General features: G+C 49.8%; 1 protein-coding gene across 1 annotated transcript in view; it reads right to left on the minus strand.

The window, feature by feature from the left end:
• Nucleotides 1-366: 366 nt before the first annotated feature.
• Nucleotides 367-20,547, minus strand: part of KCNB1 (potassium voltage-gated channel subfamily B member 1) — a gene marked incomplete at both ends in the record, with an annotated part of 93,483 nt that continues 73,302 nt past the window's right edge. Inside the window, one exon of the mRNA XM_084217701.1 lies at nucleotides 367-2,382. Within this exon, the coding sequence (XP_084073827.1) occupies nucleotides 367-2,382 (2,016 nt within the window). The remainder of the gene's footprint in view (nucleotides 2,383-20,547) is intronic.

The following is a 20,547-nucleotide window of genomic DNA, read 5'->3' on the forward strand; positions in this document are numbered from 1 at the left end:
AGTTCAAATCTGGCTGCCTTGGCATCCTTTATGGAACTAATGCAAATCAGATGTTAATATTTCCAAAAGGAGCTCTAGCGTTCAAGGGGAATGGATGGATATTTGGTCACATTGGCTTCACTGGACAACATGAAAGGAGATCAATGTGTGATCATGATTTGCAATCATTTTTTTGACTGATGTGGGCAATGTCTTTAGAGTTGTTTCAGAGAAGGACATTTTCACAAACCCACACTGGACCTCCCCCAGACTTTTAGAAACAGGTGGCTTGTTTCAGCCAAGTTCATGCCATGCAGAAGCTCTTTTGTTTGTGTTGACTGTGAAGATATTCCTCTAAACTCTCAGTAAGTTCTTTCAGACCCCACCTCAGATGCTTTGATCATGTGTGTTAGCATGTCCTCCGCTGCCTGGTAATACATGGACTTCTGGGGAAATGTGATTTTCTAGTCTGACAGTCTCCTGATTGCCCTGGGTTCTTCCAGTGATACCTTCCATAGAGTAAATGCAGTTCTGCCCTATCAGCTTAGGGGAGGTGGGTAAAGCAGCAGCTTCTAGATGGTTCTTCTCTGTTCTATAAACATGGTCCTTTTGCTTTAGATAGCCACTGTTTGCAACACTGTACTTGGGACTCACATTTCCAGGTGGACTTGAATCATACATCAGCTGACCCTCATCATCAGTGTCAGCATCAATGTATTTGTGTATACCAGCATCGTGGAAGTTGAAAGCTATGGCTGCCTGGGACTCCGGTGACTTTGGGGGCGTTCTCGCGCTCGCAGTTGTGTAGATTGAGGTTTCTGGGCTCATGAGAGACCTGTCGGAGAGTAAGGAAGTGTCTGGGGCAGCAGCAGCAGCTCCCCGGCTCTTGAGAGGGTCTGGATATGTTCTCAGTACATTTGATGCTGGTACGAATGTGCTGGTGTCCTCTTCCATGAAGTTGACTTTCAGAGATCTTAGTTTTAAAGGGTTACTGGCCTTGATGGAGCTCTTGGGACTTTCAATGAAGAAAGCAGAGCGGTGGCTGCTGTCGGAGCTGGGGGTCATCTCCACGTACCTGGCAGCGCTCCCCTCGGGCCGGCCCTGCTCCTGGAGGAGGCCGCCCTTGCAGGGCAGGGCGGTGAGCGGGCTGTGCGGGAAGCGCGCGGGGTCGGGGAACTCGGCGGCGCAGCTGATGAAGCTGTCGATGCTGGACATGCTCCTCATGTCCACGATCCCGTCCGTGCGCGTCGCCAGCAGCGGCACCATGGGGCCAGGAAGGGCCTCCATTTCCAGCTCCTCCTTTTGCTTTCCAGCTTGACTCGACTCTTTAGTGATAAGGTTTGGCTGGGACTGAGTCTTTGCCATTTTGTTGTACATGTCCTCGAGCTGTTGGACATTCAGGTGTTGGGGACTTGAAGATGACCTGGCTTTTTCTGGGGATCCTTGTTCCTTAGTTTCAAAAGATTTACTAGAACTAGTTTCAGAGAGTGTTCTCTTGGTCCATTTCCATTTGCTTGGAGATAAATGATTGTCCTGAACTTTATCCTTTTTGGCTATGCTTTCTCCATTCTTTTCAACCACAATGTCCATGAGTTCTATGCTACGGGCAAATGCATCCTTCATGTTCATGGAAACAATACTGCCGTTTCTTTTTGCTCTCTCAAGAGCTTCCCTGCGCTTAATGGCTTTCTCCTGCCTCTTCTGCTCTTTGTAAAACTCTGAGAAGTTATTGACAATAATTGGGATGGGAAGAGCTATCACCAGCACACCAGCAATGCAGCACAGTCCTCCTACTATTTTACCCAAAAGAGTTTTGGGGTAAATGTCTCCATAGCCTACTGTTGTCATGGTGATTGTTGCCCACCAGAAGGAAGCTGGGATGCTCTTGAATTTTGTATCATCCTCATCCTTTTCTGCAAAAAACACTAAACTGGAGAAGATCATAATGCCCATAGCCAGAAACAAGATGAGTAATCCAAGTTCATTGTAACTCCTCCTCAGTGTAAACCCCAAGGACTGCAAACCCGTGGAGTGCCGGGCGAGTTTTAGAATCCGGAGTATCCTCATGATCCGAAATATTTGGACCACTCTTCGTACATTTTGGAACTGAAGTACACTTTTATTGGATTCTGTGAGGAAGATGGTAACGTAGTAGGGTAAGATAGCCAGCAAATCTATAGCGTTCAGCGGGCCTTTGAAAAACTTCCATTTCTTAGGGGAGGAGAGGAAGCGCAGGAGGTATTCCATGGTAAACCACGCAATGCACACCGCTTCCACGTGGGCCAGCTGGGGGTTATCTGTGGTCTGCCCAAATTCATCCACGCCTTGTAGCTCAGGAAGTGTATTAAGGGACAAGGCAATTGTAGATAGTACAATAAACATGATGGAAATGATTGCCAAAATCTGGAAAGGAAAGAGAAAACAGTGAGTTAATCTCGGAACACACGAGGCTGTCTCTTGCTGCCATTAACACATGGCTGTATTTTCACTCACACGTTGCAAGACCCATTTTGCTCAGTACACAGAAGTCAGATAACCAATGCATCCTGAGCTGAATTTATTTTGGAAGCTGTTTTAGTTATGGCAGTTGCATAAAGGAGATAAAGCCTCTACTTTGACTCCCGTGCTTTCATCTCCGTGCAGTCAAGGAGCACGTAAGGAACAGCTAGGATGCCAGGAGGGCTGTGAAGCAGCAGGAGCTTTTGATTAACTACTAATTAGGTGCCCAACAAGGCCCATCTGGACAACAAGCTCTGAAATTGAAGCAAGAAGGAATGCGATTGTGAATACATGATCTGATCAGAGCGATGTCCTCCATTTAATGAACGGTTACTGCTGTAATTTGGGGTGCTGATGGCTAATTACAGAGATGTATGTACAATTCCACTACATAAGCATACAAATAATACACTCTTGTTTAATGACTCATCTCTAATTCGGTTCTTGATGCTTGTGAAAAACATGAAAACTTCACCAAGCTTTCTAAGCCATTTTGAGTTTTCTGGAGGAGAGAGCAAGCATCTGAGCAAACCAAACTGGACAACACTGAGACAGCCAAGGCAGAGCAGGTCCAGTCACTGGGGGCCTCACATGTCTCAAACTCAAGAGAATAAAATGTAAATCAAGTGTCTCATGGTGAAGTGTGGGGATATTTAGATGTTAATTACTTCTTCACGGTGGCTTGTTTCAAAAGTCCACCTCCTGGAGACCAGGCACTACCCCTGAGAAGGAGAGCCTGATTTGCTTTCCTAGAAGGCCTTTTTGGTGGTTTTGCTGTCACTTCTTTGTTTAAAACCCACCATCTCTGAAGGTGTTTGGGATATTTGCAATGGTAATTTCAATTAGTTTTGCTTGGCTTTATCTCTGCCCACTATACACAGAAGGGCTTATTTGTAGGCTTAGATGTGTGTACCTGTTGGGTTTTATCTCCTTCACTTTCAGTGTAAATATTAACACTCCATCTTTATGCAGTGAATGGCATCCAGCAGCAGTAATTGGTGTCAAACCTTCTGTTTCCTTTGATATACCTTCCTGCTTTGAAGATCAAGGCAATGCCAGATGAATATAAACAAATTAACTGGGAGATCTAAGGGTAAAATTTGATTTTGGTTTAGGAGATTTAGCCACAAAGCTAAGCAATAAACAGAGACAGACATTTATCATTTCTCCCAGAAATTGCAGCAAGATGTCACTTATGCTCCCAAGACACAGATTTTCCCCCTTACTCATCTACTGCAACCACATCTTTGGGAATCTTCTCAGGCTAAGAAAAACTTCTAAATGTGAGTTGATTGTCCTCAGTTATTCAAGGGACTTTTCTATTGGAAAGTACATAAAATTGAGATGGAGTATCTGCAGCAGGGTTTAGAAGATCCTTCTCCTCCTGTAAGAGATACCTTGTCCTGGTAGCATCTACCATCCACTAAAAGCCACCCACGGAGCAGTTGTGCACAGAAAACTGGATCCAGCTGCTGCTGTCAGGCTTTAGCACTGTTCAGTTGCACAGGGCTCTGTCCCAAAGTATTTACAGTCTGGGATTTCAGATTATAGAAATCACCATCTGTCTCTCTAATAAGGTTTCCCATCTTGGCTGTACTGAACCTCTAGCTTGGCAGCTCTTGTATTTTCCACTGTCAGTAATGAGAGACAGAAAGCTGGAGGGAAGACATTTACACTCCCAGGGAGGCCTCTAGGGATGTTCTACATCACAAGCAGCCTTTTCATTCCATTCCTGGCCTTTCCTCCTCCCTTTACTCTTCCAGGCTCACTTCTCTTTAACAAGAAAAGACAACAGGACTTGAGCAGAAACAATCCCTCTGCAGTGCACGAGGCTCCAGCTCTTACAAAACTGGAAATCTTTTTTCCAGTCACGTAAAAAAGCCCCTGTGGTCCCTGTTCCAGAGCACTGACCCCAAATCTCGCTGCTTCTCCACTCCAGCTGCTCACAGCTGCATTAAATGGAAGGGTGTGTGGGACAGGGCCTCCTCCTGTGGCACTGACCTCCATGGTTCCTTACAAGGCATTAAACACAGCCTTGAGCTCCTGAGAACTTTGGATGGGCAATCAGAGAGCTGAGGCTGAGCAGCCTCAGGCACAGGAAGGTCCCTAGAGCTCAGGCTTGGACTGGCAGGAGGAACAGGGATGGGAAAGTTCAGCATCAGAGGCCTGTGAGATTTTGTGAGTGCTGCTGAAATGTCCATGTTCCCACTGATGGAGCAAGCTGTCCCTGTCCCAGGGCTGGCTGCTGGCCTAGCTGGATATGTGGACTGTTACTGGGATCAGGGAAGGCACCTCCAGCATCCCTGCAGGAGCATCCAGAGCTGCTGACTCAGATGTCCTATAAATGCAGAACTAAAATTGGAAAAGCTTGCAGCCTAAAATTCAGGAGCAGAGTTCAAAATCAGGAGTCACCAATAGCTGAAATGAGTGACATGAGGACACGTTTGTGACACAGGCAGTCCCTGCACGGTGGAGCCACAGCTGTGACGAGTATTCTCCACGAGCTGAGGACAGGAGCCCCCACAGACCAGGCTGGGCAGGCACCCTCAGCAGAGCAGCACACACACTCCTGCAGCTGCCCCTAGAGCTGACAGGGCTCAGCTGGATTTTCCCCACACGACTTTCAGACCACTTCCACTAACAGCTTGCATGGGAGAAGCTCTGCAGTCCCCTTCCTCTTTGCTTCTCTGTATTTACTCTTGCATTTCACCTGTAGCAATACGCCCTAAATAGTGAAAATCCCCTCAGGTACTTCACCAGGCTGCTTGCAGAAGGTATTGGAAGGAGTCCTAATGATGGCCCTGCCTTGTGGTGCAAGGATGGGCAGGATTTCAGGAAAAAACTTCTCCTCCACTAAATTGGCTGTTTCACAGAGGTTTTGGTGGAGTGAATCTCTGGATTGCTGCTATGGTTCCCTTGTGGAAGCTAAATAACCCAAGAACAGGCAGGGCAGGGTTTTGGAAGAATTTAAAGCAGTTGCCTCGAAGTGATTAGCATGATTGTACACACACACTGGTTATTACACATGCAAATGAGACAAGCAAGCTGATTTTGGGAGCAAGTGCAGCCAGTTTGTGCAACTGCTGTTTCCTGAGGCAAGATGGATGTGCCACGCTGGCAAGCCTTTAATCCCCACTTCCTCCAAAATCCCCCCAAAACCAGGCAGGCCTCCTCCCCCTGGCACCTTTCAGGAAATAACCACCTGCCCTGGGCCGGGTCCTGCTTGCTGGGCGAGGGTGGCCCAGGGGCTCCTCCTGGGTGACGGCAAGGTCTGCAAGGTCTGTGCTCCTCCCGGGGGCAGGAGGGCAGCAGGCTGCTCAGGAGTTTCCATCCCTGCCTGGGTGCACAGCTCCAGGCAGCAGGGACTGACCCAGCATCGAGGTTTGGGGATATTTGTGGCTTGGTTGTTTTCTTTGCGCTGCCAAAAACCCTAACAGAGATAAAGGCATAAGACAGGAGACTTTCAGGGCCATTAAAATTTATGAGAACTGGCTGTCCCAATCCCATAGATGGCTCTAAACTCTCAGGGTAAGCAGATCCGAGATCTCTCTGCTCGTGGCAACGTGCCCTATACTTTTTCTGTCTTCATACTCGGTAATGGAGCTGATATAGCAAGGAGAAGGGGTGGTGTGTGGGAGAGAGTAGGAGGGTGTTTGAATATAGATTCGATATTCTTGGAAATACGATGAGGAAATTGTTATGTAATCAAGAAGTTCAATAATGGTTTTGTCTAATGTGCTTTTTTAGCTCCACCAAGGCCTGCAGAACAAATCTGGCATCAGGACCAGGTTTCATTCATATGCTCCATTTACCAAGGGATTTTTCCTGCGGCCCCTCTGCTTTCCCAAGCTGCAATACACTTTGAGTCAGACTGTCCAGCTCCATCCTGCCACGCCTGTGCCAGCCTCTGTCTCCCCAGGCTCTGAGAAACAGAGCACGGTGTATTTTGAGCAATATCCCACGTGCTGAACAGTGCAGAAACAGATGGAGAGTTCCTTAGTCTCCTCCCTACTTGATTCTGCACAGGAATAACATCTCCTGCTCACAGCAGCTATACATGTCTGTGGTATTTATTGACAGGGACTTGTTTTAGGAAACATCTCTTCACTAGAAAATGCCTAATTATTCATAAACTGAAAGAGTTTGCAGAACACGGTCACTTCTGATGTCAAGAGTCTGACCACTGGGCTTGCAGGATGTCTTTTCTAGAAAATGCTGAAGCCATGATGAAAGGTAACACTTGCTTCTTGCATCATGGCAAGTTGAGGCCAAAGTGGGGGCTATGGCTGCAAGGGAAGTACAAAGAACCTTTAATCCGATTTTTTCACGTGGAAGGATGTTAAGATGTAAGTCCTTGAATCTCCAAACCCCTTAAGTCCTGTTCAGGAGTTTTCCCTGACCTGGCACTTTCCAAGCCCCTTTGAGGCACAGCCCCCACAGGGTCCCTGGGACCCCCTGCTCCAGAGCTCTGTGCTCTGGAGGGGCCCTGCTCACCCAGCACAGCTCCCTGAGTGCCCCTGCACACCCAGCTCAGTTCCCTGAGTGCCCCTGCACACCCAGCTCAGCTCCCTGAGTGCCCCTGCACACCTAGCTCAGCTCCCTGAGTGCCCCTGCTCACCCAGCACAGCTCCCTGAGTGCCCCTGCACACCCAGCTCAGCTCCCTGAGTGCCCCTGCTCACCCAGCACAGCTCCCTGAGTGCCCCTGCACACCCAGCACAGCTCCCTGAGTGCCCCAAGCTCTCAGCACAGCTCCCTGAGTGCCCCTGCTCACCCAGCACAGCTCCCTGAGTGCCCCTGCTCACCCAGCTCAGCTCCCTGAGTGCCCCAAGCTCTCAGCCCAGCTCCCTGAGTGCCCCAAGCTCTCACCTAGCACAGCTCCCTGAGTGCCCCTGCACACCCAGCACAGCTCCCTGAGTGCCCCTGCACACCCAGCTCAGCTCCCTGAGTGCCCCAAGCTCTCACCCAGCTCAGCTCCCTGAGTGCCCCTGCACACCCAGCTCAGCTCCCTGAGTGCCCCAAGCTCTCAGCACAGCTCAGCTCCCTGAGTGCCCCAAGCTCTCACCCAGCTCAGCTCCCTGAGTGCCCCTGCACACCCAGCTCAGCTCCCTGAGTGCCCCTGCTCACCCAGCTCAGCTCCCTGAGTGCCCCTGCTCACCCAGCACAGCTCCCTGAGTGCCCCTGCACACCCAGCTCAGCTCCCTGAGTGCCCCAAGCTCTCAGCACAGCTCCCTGAGTGCCCCTGCACACCCAGCTCAGCTCCCTGAGTGCCCCAAGCTCTCACCCAGCTCAGCTCCCTGAGTGCCCTGGGCACCAAGCTCACAACCTGTAGGAAGGCAAACCCTTGCACTCCTCTGCAGACACTACTGCACAGCATAATGTCCATAAAACCAGAATCAAGATAAAGTCACTTGTTTTGCTTTGGAAACATAAGAGATCTTAATTTTGACATTTGCCTGGAAAAGCCAAGATTGAATAATGTTTAATTATTTGATTTCTATTATAGCTGTACTAAGTTTATCTGTTGAGAGAGTAAGTCTATTTAGTTAATGTGGATATTTCTGCTGATTCTATGTCAAGGCTTCGTTTGCCCACAGGCACCCAGGGAGCAGCAGCTCCAGCTGCTGACTAAGGTACGGTGGGCAGAGAGTCGCCTTCAGGCAGAGCTGGCTGTAAACACTTTAATACTCTTAAGAACATGTTTAGTTGTCAGAGAGCTATCAAACCCCACTGAATGATAAATGGTGTCAGTCTTCTTTCAGAGCAAAGCCCAGATGTAAATGGTGCGATGGAGAAGAAAATTATAGATGAATGAATATACTGAAAAGGCAAACTTGAAAAACACACACTGCCTTTAGACATCAGCACAGTGACAGTTCTCAGGAGAGGATGAGAGGGAAGCATCTGTCCTATTTCTGCTGCTGCAAGCATGGGGGAAGTCAAAAAAGAAAACAAATGAATGGCACATGGAAGCTGAAGTTTCCCGTTTGTCTCCTGGCCCTGCCTTGTGCCCAGGATGATGCAATCCCAGCAAGCAGCACCGCTGGGAGACAGACATCCCAGTGCCCACCCTGCACGGACAGAACCTTCCCCTGGCGTGGGCTCCCCTCTCAGGGGCATCTCCCGTTCTCACCAACTGCCTGGCATTCAAGGTTTGGACTCAGAAAAAGCAAAATATAAAGCAAAAAAAGAGCCTGCCTTCCACCTCAGCACTGCTGAGTGCTTGAGAACAGCTCTTCAAGATGCCTTTGGGATTCTACCCTGCACCAGGGAGAGACAATGCTCGTGATCCACTCCCACCATGCAGAGCAGTCTGCTCAGCCTCAGACACTATTTGCAGGGGATGCTGAGCTCCAAGTGTTGGTGTTTGCAGGAGTAGTTGTGGGAGGGTTTTTTTTAATGGTTAAATTCAATCAGGAATGTGCCAAGATAGCATGAAATCAACTAAATGTAATTAAGCAAAAACTATTAGCTTGATTGCTAAACCAGTCTTCCTCTCATGAATATGCATGAGAATAATTGATATTAATTCTTTTCAAATCTGAGGCACATTAGTCCTGCATATTATAGTGTAGAGATTTTGAAGACTAAACCAGTTCCACTGCTGCTTTCTCACCAAAAGGCATAATTAGTCCTACTGCAGGGAGATTTACCAAGTCATTGATACCATCCTGAGTTGCCACATAGCGAGGAAATTACAACAGAGCTCAAGTGATGTTTTGTCTGCAAAAAACAATGACCTGTTTAACATTTCTTCCAGAAATGTGTTAGGAAAAGTGGCAAATCCGTTTACCAGCCTCAGCCACACTGAGGGCATTGTGAAGAGACAGGGAAGCCTGCAGGAGCAGCGAGTCCCTGCGGACAGAACGGCAGGGGCACTGTCCTCTCCTGCTGAAGGAGCTTGGTGCCAGCACGGCCCTGCCAGCCAGGTGTGTCCAGGTGTGCCCAGGTGTGCCCAGGCTGGTCCTGAGGGCTGCCTTCAGCTCCCTCAGCTGCTGCTGCCCCCGGGCTCTCCTGCAGCTCCTGGGGCTTCTCCACTGAGATTCGGAGGGCAATTCTTTTAACTGACGCCTGGAATAAGGGCGTAAAATTTAGGCTGAGGCATTTCTGCTGCCTCACAAGCTGTCCTTGGGGTGCAGCCTCCGACCAGGGCTTGCCTGGACAGTCAGCCTGATCCAAGAGGAGCTTTGGGGGCACCTCTTGCACTGATGGGAAAACCTCAGGCTCACACAAGGGATTACAGCTGTTACCCTTGCAGTGCCCTGCAAAGAAATTGAATATTAACACTCTTCTTTTTTTTCAAAAGAGACTTATGAAGCTTCTGCAGGTGGTGGGAAGCAGACCTGCAGGATCACTCCAAGCTCTCAGCACCTTCCCAGCTCTTAGTTCTTTATTCTGCTAAAGCCTTTTGCTTCCTTGTCAGATTCTCAGCTCTCCACCATGCCCACAGCCCTCCTCCTGTCTGGCAGGCAGACCTTGTGTCAGACAAAGGACTTTGATGCAGGGACACATCCACCTTCCCAAGCCAGGGTTCCCAGGCTTTTCTCTAGAGCAGAGCACGGAACCCTCGCTGACAGCTTCGGCACAAAGTGATTGAAGTGTTTTAATCTCACGCACAGATGGTTCTTCCCTTTATAAGCGCCCAACACTGGATTAGATGTCACATATTTAATAAATAGCAACAACTGTATACAAACTGTTTACAAAAGCTGCTAAAAACTAATCCTTGGCAACAAATCATTCATATTAGCATGGGGCCATAGCAAGTGGTAAGTAGTGCCAGTGGACAGCAAATCTGTGTGAACATAAAAGGCAGCTCTACATCAGCAGTTCAGTAAGGGAGCTTGATCTTGCCTCACTATGAGAGTTTTGATGCATTCCTGCTATAATTACAGAAGATAAAACAGAACTGTGGAGATGTATACTTGGCTCTTTGTTGGGGCTCCTTTTCTTCTTCCTTCTTTTTTTTCTTTTTTTCTTTTTTGTGTGTTTGTTTATTGTTAAGCTGCTTTTGAGGTTTTTTAAAATTCAATTTGAGCTCAGAAAATGCTCAATCTCTTTGAAGTGTTCGGAGGCAGTCTGGGAATATTCACTCCATGCTTGCTGACTTCTAGACACAGACATGAGAGCAAAGCACAGGGGTAAACACCAGCTTGGGCAGCCCTTGGCTCTCCCACCAAAAGCTTTGCCAGCCTTTCCTGCATCCCTGCATCCCAACAGCTCCACACAGCCCAGGCAGCAACAGCACCTGCCCCTCCCAGAGCAGCCCCTTCTGCTCTCATCCCCTGAAAACTGCATTCACAGAAGGAAAAGGAACACAAAGCCCCTCTGGCCATTGTGGTAGGGAGCAGAGCTGGGGTTTGTTTTGTTTCTTGGAGGGGTTGGGCTGTTTGATTTTTAGTGGTTGGCTTACTGATATTTTGTACTTTCCCCTAATAAAAGTCGCCTGAAACTGTTTGGAAAATGCAGTGTGCTGCCTTCTAGTGAAGGGTTATTGCAGAGAGGGGAGGGGAAGAGAAAGGTTTCCTGTAAGTGGCAGCTGAACAGTGCCAGGTGGTATATCTGATTTTAATGCAAGCAGAGAATAGCAAAGAGCAGCATTGAAGATTAAGGGAAATTATACACCTCACTGGATTTTAGTGCACTTTTCAGTTACTTTTTTTTTTTTAATTCGGGGTTTCTGTGTTAATATAGGATGGTGCCACACTGTACACTGGGTGGTACAAATTAATCTTGTCATGAATGTACTTCTCTGAGGGGCTGAGCCTTCTTGAGCCCTTAATTTGAGCTGATTGGACTGGCTCATTATCATAGCAGCAGATATTGGAACAGCAAAGCTGAACCTCACTTGAACTTGCTCACAGGACCCAGCATCTCACTGGCAGCACTTGTGACAGTCACCTGCCGTGGGACTGGGCTGGAAATGAGGCACAGGGAGAGCCCAGCACAGGGAGAAACCCACTGCTGAGGGGCAAAAACAAGTCCAGGCCAAACTGGGGGGTGTTTAAAGAAAGCAAAATAATAAGGGAAAAACCACTCAGCATGCCAGGGAAAGATGTTTATAAGAATTATCAAGGGATCTAGGAATAACCTTTCCAGGGCTGCAGTCTGGCACAGACGTGAATGAGCATCCCTGGCAGCTGAGGGCTCTCTCTCCATGTGTTACATGGAATGAGGAATGAGCTGGCAATTCCCACGGTGTCCTGAGGGCCAGACTGCTCAGAGCAGCTCATATTGGCTAATTGTTTTCCTTTATTTCCTGGAAAGAAACAGGAGGCCTAAGGGCAGTGGCGCTGGGGCCATGTGTCCCAATTAACCTGCTGCAGGTTGTGTCATCTGCTCTCTCCTGCACGCCCCTGCCCCTGGGGCTCAGAGTGTGTCTGTTCCCATGGCCACTCTCCCCTGGGAAAGAAAGAGGAAGGAGAAAATGTGCTGCTTTCTATTTATGAATGTTCTGCCTTTCCTGCAGCCAGGCAGAAGGGTCTGACTTCTTTTCACTCTCTCTCTCTTTCCCATTCCTCTGACAATTGATTGCTCACTGCCAGAGGGCATTATTGGCTTCAAAAGCTTAATTTTCTAGTTCCTGAGCTGCTCCTCTTCTCCTGGCTCATTGCTGTTACTGGAGGTCAGACCCAAGTCCCAGAGTCTTTAGGCTGTTTTGGATTTGACCTTGAGAGCTTCTTTTGCTCACCCCACCACATGAAACAATCCTTTGATCATTGTAGGCGTGTACTTAAAAAACCAAAATCCAGCGGGCAGAGATTATTTAATTATATCAGTGGTGAGTGGAAATAAGCTGGAACCAAAACACTCCCAGGCAGGTTTAAAGAACAGCAGAACCCCTGCTCTGTGGTGCTGGGGCCTGTGGCACACACCAAAAACTTGCTTCAGTTCCGTAACTGAGCAGCAATTGTGCTCTGGTCCCAGCTTTTCCTGTGCTTAAATTCAAGGGTTGCAAGATGCAGTTGTGTAAATTACATGAAAATTACAGCCTGTTCCTGAAGCATTTCCACCTGGAATGGAAATTCCTTAACTGTAACTTTCAACAGTTAACAGTGGCCATGAAAGCACAAGGCAAAAAAAAGGTGGGAGTAGTGAATCCTGAACTTCTGCACCGTGCTGGCCAACCTCATCTGGCCTGGCTGGGGAACCACAGAAAAGATGGTGGTAAAAATGCAGAAGCAAAAATGCCTCACAGAAAACATTTTTCCTAACTAAGTTGCTATTATACTGTTCCCTGCAGTAGTCTAGAGAATTACCTTGCTTTGCAAAGTCTCATGAGATTCAAATCTTTGACATGAGGTTTCTGCTGTCCTCTGGGCAAAAGCATCTCGATCAGACTATTGAGCAGGGGGGGTTTGTTAAGGAAGGGGCTCCTCAGACCAGCATTAGATCAGAAACTGCCCCTGCAGGCAGCAGGCTGGGCACAGGCTGTGCTCTTTGGGGGAATAAGCCAGGCATGGGCTGCTCCTCCAGCAGCTAGCTTGACTGGCTCTGGGCAAGCTGGATGTCAAACCAGGCACTCCGGGGCATTCTGGCTGACCTCCTGCTTTTTTTGGAGATGTGAAGAGGTACTTGGCTCTACTAAAACTGCCACATGTAAGAGGGGATACCGTTGAAAACAAATAAAACCCCCACACACTTTGTCGGCAGGGCAGGAGGGGTCCTGTTTGAAGATGTCTTAATCAAAACCATCCCCTCTTACACCTCTAGGTTTTGCTCCAAAATCCAGTTAAACCACAAACCTACTAAAGATGCCAGTTGCCAGAGGGAGGGGTAATGAAGATACAAAGGCAGAAAATTAGTAGCAGAGCTGTGCTCCTGGACTGTTTCAGTTCTCCGCGGGAGAGCACTGAGTTCCTGACAATTTACCTTTCAAATCTCTCAAATAAAACAACTCTTGTAAATTACCAAAACATTATTAACACAAACAGCAACAACCAGCAGGGTGGCTTTGTCAGGTGACAGCCGAGGCTGCTGTCCCCAGCTGCCAGGAGCAGGGGCTGAAGCCACTCTGGCGGGCTGGGGGCGCAGATGTGGGACCCTCCTGTGCCTCTGCCCCCCGCCAGTGGAGCCCCCCAGTCCCACTCCACTGCTGCAGCCTGAGCAGAACCCACTCAAACACGGGGTTTTCAGAGAATACAGGGTCTAAGGCGTGTCCTCTCAGTGCCACCTCCTGCACAACCTCTCCTCTCTGCACCACAATTAATTCCCAAAGAAATGAGCTCAAAATCAGTGGAGCCATGCTCAGCCCCTGTGAAAGGCAGGCTGGGAGAAGGGCCCTGGAGTGCACCTGGCAGGGCTCACCTTTCTCTTCCAAGACTTCTCCCTGCAGGTTTGGATGCTCAGCAGAATCCCACTTGGATCTTGTAGCCCCTTCCAAACTGCTGTTTGCAGAAAACCATTGCAACCAATTTCCTTTTATGTGAATATGGTGGAAGATGTAAAAGAAATGGGAAATTTGGAGGGGATTGGACAGTTTCTCACACAAAAATATAAGTGTTATTGTTTAAAAAATGACTTTGAAGAAAAAAGTAACAATCACCAAATCTCTGTTTGCAGGGCAGTGGCTGTGATGCCTAAAGATTTTTTAGCCTTTTATGTATTTTTCATATATTTGTAGTCTTGTAGATTTTTAATCTATAGTTGTATGGTTTCTAGTACTTTTCCTGACTTTTCTCACAATAAGCTAACCCTAACACATTCTTTAAAATCTGTTTATTCTTATTCTTAAGAAGATAATTTCTGACAATCTTGTTTTTCACTGGAACTTAAAAGACAAAAAGCACTGGGGCGAAGAAAGCCCTGGACCAAGTCCAAGGGGCTGACCCAAGGGTGGGTCACTGGGTCAGCTGATCTCCTGTTGGACGTACCTGCTAGGTAAAGTAATTGATTAACTTTATAAAAATTGTAGAAATAATTTCTCACGTGTGCACAGAGCCATATTTGTACACCTGAAAGTTTTCATTAAAGAGCTGCTTTTTGTATTATCACTCTTAATACTGTTTGGAAAGTTTTGTGTTTTTATTCCAGGCAACAGCTGCTGCTTTGAAATCAGGCTCTGGCAGATGTTATTTTGGGGTATTTAAGGCAGGCTCTTGCTGTCACCATCCCAATGTTCTTGGCTTTGTTACTGTTTCTCTGTGTTATTATTCTGAAGAAAATAACTCTGTTTGTGTTCTTTTTCTGGCAAGGAAGGGCCGTGCCAGCCCCAAGTGGACGGACTCCAGGTGGCGGCGGCTCAGTGCCGAGTCCCTTCCTCCCGCTGCAGGCAGGTGGTGTCACCGGGATTTCCCTGGCCAGGCAGGGTTTGTGCCTCCGTGCTGCCTCGTGGAGCTGCTGGGCCAGGTGGGAGGGCTGGGGAGTGATGCTGGGCCAGGTGGGAGGGCTGGGGGGTGATGCTGGGCCAGGTGGAAGGGCTGGGGGGTGATGCTGGGCCAGGTGAGTGGGCTGCACAGAGCCACAGCCCAGCTGGGCATGCCTGGCCCTGTCCCCACCTTCACGTGGGTCTGTGGCACAGGACCCAGAGTTCACAGAAAACCCCAGTCCCTGTTACACACCCAAAGCTGATCTCCTGCCCCGGGGTCACTGTGAGCCCATCCCAGGCACTGCTGCACAGGTGCCAGCACACCCAGCAGCACCTGGCTGTCCTGAGCAAGGCCAGGAGCCCACCTGCCTTCACCAAACTGTGCCGAAAGCACCTGGGGGCAGCCTGGCAGGGAGCCGGGCCCATCTCCCGCCGTGCCTTCGAGGCTTTATTGTCCCCTGCTGCTCCAGTAGAGGTTGGAGCTGTGACAGTCTCTTGCCTCTGAGCTGTCCTTAACTGTCCCCAGAAAACCCCTCACCACGAGGTACCCAGTAAAGACCAGCCGAGGCTTCAATGCCTATATTGAAGAGGGTGACCCCAGTTTGGGAAGCATTTTTGGGGGCCAATCTGTAATTTGAAACAGTTTAAACATATTTTAAAGTAATCCTGTAGAAGACTGTGATGCCAAGGAAGAACTTTGGGTTAAATTACACCTGCACAAAAATCCCAGCGTGTAGAGGCCGCTGCTGGAGCTCTGACTGCGGCAGCCCCGCCGGGTGAGCCCAGCAGGGCAATCCAACCCCGGCAAAATTGTGAGAGCACAGCAGGGCAATCCAGCCCCGGCAAAACTGTGAGAGCCCAGCAGGGCAATCCAACCCCAGAAAAACTGTGAGAGCGCAGCAGGGCAATCCAGCCCCGGCAAAACTGTGAGAGCACAGCAGGGCAATCCAGCCCCGGCAAAACTGTGAGAGCCCAGCAGGGCAATCCAACCCCAGAAAAACTGTGAGAGCGCAGCAGGGCAATCCAGCCCCGGCAAACTGCGCTCCGAGCCGTGCCCGCCCTGCCCCGGGGCCCGACCCCGAGCTCGTCGGCACAGGGAGCAGCTGCAGAGGAGCCAGCTGTGCCTGCTTGCTGCGGGAGGTTTCTGGGCTGCTTCTCTTCCCGGTTCAGGCTGCTCCGAAAAATAAACACAGAAACTCTGCACAATGTTTCTTGACGCAAAGACGCAGCTCTGCTGTTGCTTGTGACAGTGCCACCATAAAATACATGTTCCTTGTGCTCTCTATTCTGATATCCCCAGCTTGAGGCTTAAAAGTTTACTTATTCCCCCTTTCTCAGCCCTCTCCCATCACCTCCTATGGAGCCAGGAGTATAAAAACACTAAGCCTCGTTGCTAACGGCCTAAGCAAATGATTTAATCAGTGATGTAAAAGGAGTGACGAGCCTGTAGGATGGAAAAAATGCCAGATAGACAGTAAGACTAATGAGGTAATGAATGTGTAAATCCAGGCATTTTCTAACAGATGGGAAATGGCAGAGTTGACATGTATATTATTAAAAGGGACATAAAAACACAGACCAAACAATAGTCTGGGTTGGCCATAGCTTGATTTACGCAGTGGAAACATTTTTTCTTCTGAAGGCAAAGGCAAGAAATGTGGAAGGCTTTGCTTGGTAGTGAAGTCACAGCGTCGTGAGCGGAGATGCAACACCTGTATCCAAACACAGCTGGGAGCTCTGCAGCTCTGGGGTGAGGCTGCCAAGTCCTCCTGGGCTCTGCGAGAGAAACCAGCATCGCTGTCCCCACAGGAAAGGGGAGCCCTGAGACAGCCTGGGGGACAGCTCGGGGACAGCTTGGGGACAGCTTGGGGGACAGCTCGGGGACAGCCTGGGGGACAGCCCAGGGCCAGCTCAGCGTGGCATGGGTGCTGGCAGGGCTGGGGAGGAGAGCTCAGGGATGGGAGCACGGTTCACTATGGGATGGCTAATGAGGCGAGTCTGTATTTTTGCCTGCCTGCTTTTACTGGAGAACCCCTTGGAATTTCCTGGTGGTGAAATGCAGAAAACCATAAAGCAAAAACCCTGAGTCATCTGTCTCAAACTGTCATAGCAGCTTCCCCTGTCAATCCACATGACCCACTCAATTCTCATCCATTTTCTCCATTTTGGGGGAGTTGTGAAAAATAACTACAACCATTCCAACCGATTGGTTGTAACATATGCTCAAGTGCATATGCAGCGATTTGGCCAAATTCTCCTAAGGCTGTACCACATTTTAGGCTTTATATAATCCAGGCAAGAGCACCAGACACAATCAGGGGACCTGGTCTGCCCTCAGCACTGCAGTGCCCGGGGCAGACAGGCCCCAGCTCGGTGCTCTGCAGCAGCTCAGACAGGGCAAAAAATAACACAAAAAAAGAACGCAGTTACTAATGTCATTTTCCATTGAGATAGTGCATGAAATCAATCTATCATGCTAAACCTACAAGTTCCAAACTGTATACATAAGGTATATTAAGGGATTTGGAAAGATTAGGACTAGCTCCTAGGCGTCTGTGTGTGTATAAGCAGCGATTGTTTTATCTGTGAATTACCTGCTGCGGCAGAGCAGGCGAGGTTAAGGAAAGCAGCCTCGTCGGGAGCAGCATCAGCGGGGATGCTCGCTCGGGGCTGAGCTCTGCCTCTGCTCCCTGGGTGACATGAAACCGCCCCCGAGCGGCGCTGGCAGCCCGAGAGGAGCAGCGAGTGGGGCTGGGCTGCCCCGAGCCTGGCTCCCTGCCCAGCCACATGGCTCCCTGCTAACCAAGGCGCTGCCGACATCTGGAACCGCTGCCTCCTCCTCCAAAACATCACTGACCACTTCGTGTTAAAAATACAGCACTGATAAAATCCAGCATTCAAATGCTGTAGTGACTGGGGCCAGTGGGAAGAAACTCCTTGCTGAGAACAGGAGAGGGTCCCAGCGTGGCCTTCCCAGGCAGGAATTCCTTGTGGAGCACTTGGGACAGGCTGAGCCACAGCTCAGGACCCAATGCTGCAGGCAGTGGCGGTGGCTGTGGTGGCACAGCCCAGTGTGGCAGACACGTGCTGTCCCTCAGGGCTCACCTGGGCTGGCTAGGGCTCAGGACTCCCTTCCAGCACTCACAGCCTGCGTAACTGTGGGTTATAAAAAGCATCCTCTGAAACGATTTTCCTACTGGGTAAAGGCCCATTACCAGGACTTCCTGGCTTAGGCAGCTGTATATAGCAGCAGTAATCCTATTATGCTTATCCTAAACTGTCCTCCACCAGCAGTGGAGTGAACTTTACAGAACACTAGGAGCCTAATTAAGCCTCCGAGCCCGCTGTGAGCAGCTCGGCTCTGCCTCTGTGCAGCCGCAGGGTCACGTTATGATAGAAAACACAAACACCTGTCCCACACACACCCCTGGCTGTCCCCTGGCTTCACTCAGCTGGCTCGAGTAAATGCATGGAGTTCTTTGCAGGAAGAGCTGTCCTAGGAATTCTTTCTGACAGCCCAAACCCATGCCCACACACCCGTGGCAGTAACTCTGCCCTCGCAAACAGCCGTGCCCTCGCTGAAGGCTGCTCACACACTCCTGCATTTTTGTTGCACGGCTGTGAGGATAAAGAAACCTGGTGCTGATCAGCGAGGCCGTGAGGCTGGCCCTTCTGAAGAGGCTGTAAAGAAGCAGCATTACACCTACAGCCAGTACAGATAGCTGGGGTGCAGCTGCCCTGGTGCCTGAGCAGCTGCCTCAGGCTGTGCCGCCGTGTCAAGACACCTTGGAATGGCCCAGCTGCTTCATTCCAGCTGCATGAGGCTGGATGACAACATGCATGCTTCTCCCAAAAGCTTTTCACACCTGACAGTCTTTGAATGCCTCCAGAAAAAGCTGAATATCATGGAGCTTTCCTGGGCAGAAACCAAAGGCATGACCAAGGAGAGAGCAGCTGCAGCTGGAGAGGGCTAAATGGATGATTATCCTGAAATCTTAACATTGCTAACTAAAGTCTTAAACATTGCTTTAAAAACCCCAACACAGCTCTGAGCCCTGCACACAGCACATGTCCCCCTGCAGTGGCACTCTGTGTGATGCCTGCCCAGGCCTGGACAGGACCAGCCCTGATCCGAGGATGTCACAGCACATTTGCAGCACAGCATGAGGTGCTGGCATCACCCTGTGCATGGCCAGCATACCTTAGCTGCTAACCACCACTAAACATGGATTTCTGTGACTTTTTCAGAGCTTCCTTGTGCCTTTTCCTAATGGAGGGCACATTGGACATGTAGCTCTAGAAATTAATATCTCCAAATGCTTGCTTTTTTGGTGTAACAGACTGAGACAGGCTAAATATTTGTGCTCTTGTCTGGGCTGGCTGGTAACCCAGATACTATTAGTGAAGCACAACTGGGTCATGAGAATTAATATTAGCATCTGCGTTAGCTGCTTTATTTACAGCCCTGTAGCTGTCAAGAGTTGTGGTGGCTTAAAAGGAACAGGGTTTATTCACGCTGACACTAGCAGGGCAATAGCTGGACAAAGGCTGGCTGGCTCCTTGGACCAGGCTGGGCCCGTGGCAAGCACAGAGCCAAGCTGGGCAAACGCCCTGTGGGCAGTCTGGGGTGAGGGGACAGCTCGTGCCAGCTCACACGGGCCAGCAAAAGCCTTGGCTGGCAGCACAGCCCAGCACAGCCCCTCTGCACTGCCCCTCACCAGGGGGAGAGCTTCTGGAAGAACAGGGCATGGAACGACCCTCAGGTTATGGTTAAGTTATAAAAACTCTGATGGCTATAATTTCAGTATAATTAAGGAATTAATTAACTTCCCAGCTCAGTAATTATGGAGCTGCGGCCCCATGAAGAGGCAGCACGGGTTCCTGTGGGCTGGGCAGTGGTCAGGGGGTGGGAGCCCCCCCAGGTCCTGCTTGGAGCAGGGGAGGCTCAAAGGGCACTGCTGGGTGCAGTCGGCCTGGCAGGACCCTGAGCACACCCAGGCTGCAGGAGCACCCCTGTTCTTGTTTCCAGCCAAATGTTCCAGCAGTGAAGGGGGCTGTGACACCTCTCTGACGTGCAGGTGCTGTCACACCTGGGCACTGCAGGGGAGCCTGGCCTCCCCTTTGTGCTGCTGTGACACAGGGGGACCCCAGCCAGTGCCCCTCCTGCTGCTGCACCCCTGTGAGGTGGGACTGCCTTCCCAAGCACTGCCACCTCCCTGCCAGGTTCTGTCTCCTTTCCAAAACCACCCCTGACCAACGGCCAACCATCCTGTAAACAAAGCCAGTGCTGGGTTTCAGCTTTATATGAACTGAGATCATGCAAATTTCTGAGTAACTGAAGTCTCAGCAAGGAGGTCTTTAAATAACTATTGGCAGGGGGCTTTTTATCAGCAAAATTATTAGAAATATTTTATCTTATCAGTAAAAATTGTATCTGTTTATTGCCCAGTCTGCTCAGAAAAACCACAAACAAAGAAAACTAGAAAACAGTTTCACAAACTGACTTTACTAGGCAGCAACACTGCCAATCCTCTGGGTACAAAAGTCATGTTAAACCAGTATAAAACAGCAGAGCAGACTGTGAGACACAGCCATTCCAGGCAGGACAGGAGCCTGGGCTGGGCTCTGCTGCCTTTGTCCCGTGTTCAGGCCAGGGCTGGAAAGGGCTCGGGAGCCCCGAGGGCAGGGCAGGGCAGGGCAGGGCAGGGCAGGGCAGGGCAGGGCAGGGCAGGGCAGGAGGGAGCCCCTGCCCCACTCTAGCCCT

Source organism: Fringilla coelebs (genome assembly GCF_963513975.1).
Source record: "Fringilla coelebs genome assembly, chromosome: 18".
NCBI classification, from domain to species: domain Eukaryota; kingdom Metazoa; phylum Chordata; class Aves; order Passeriformes; family Fringillidae; genus Fringilla; species Fringilla coelebs.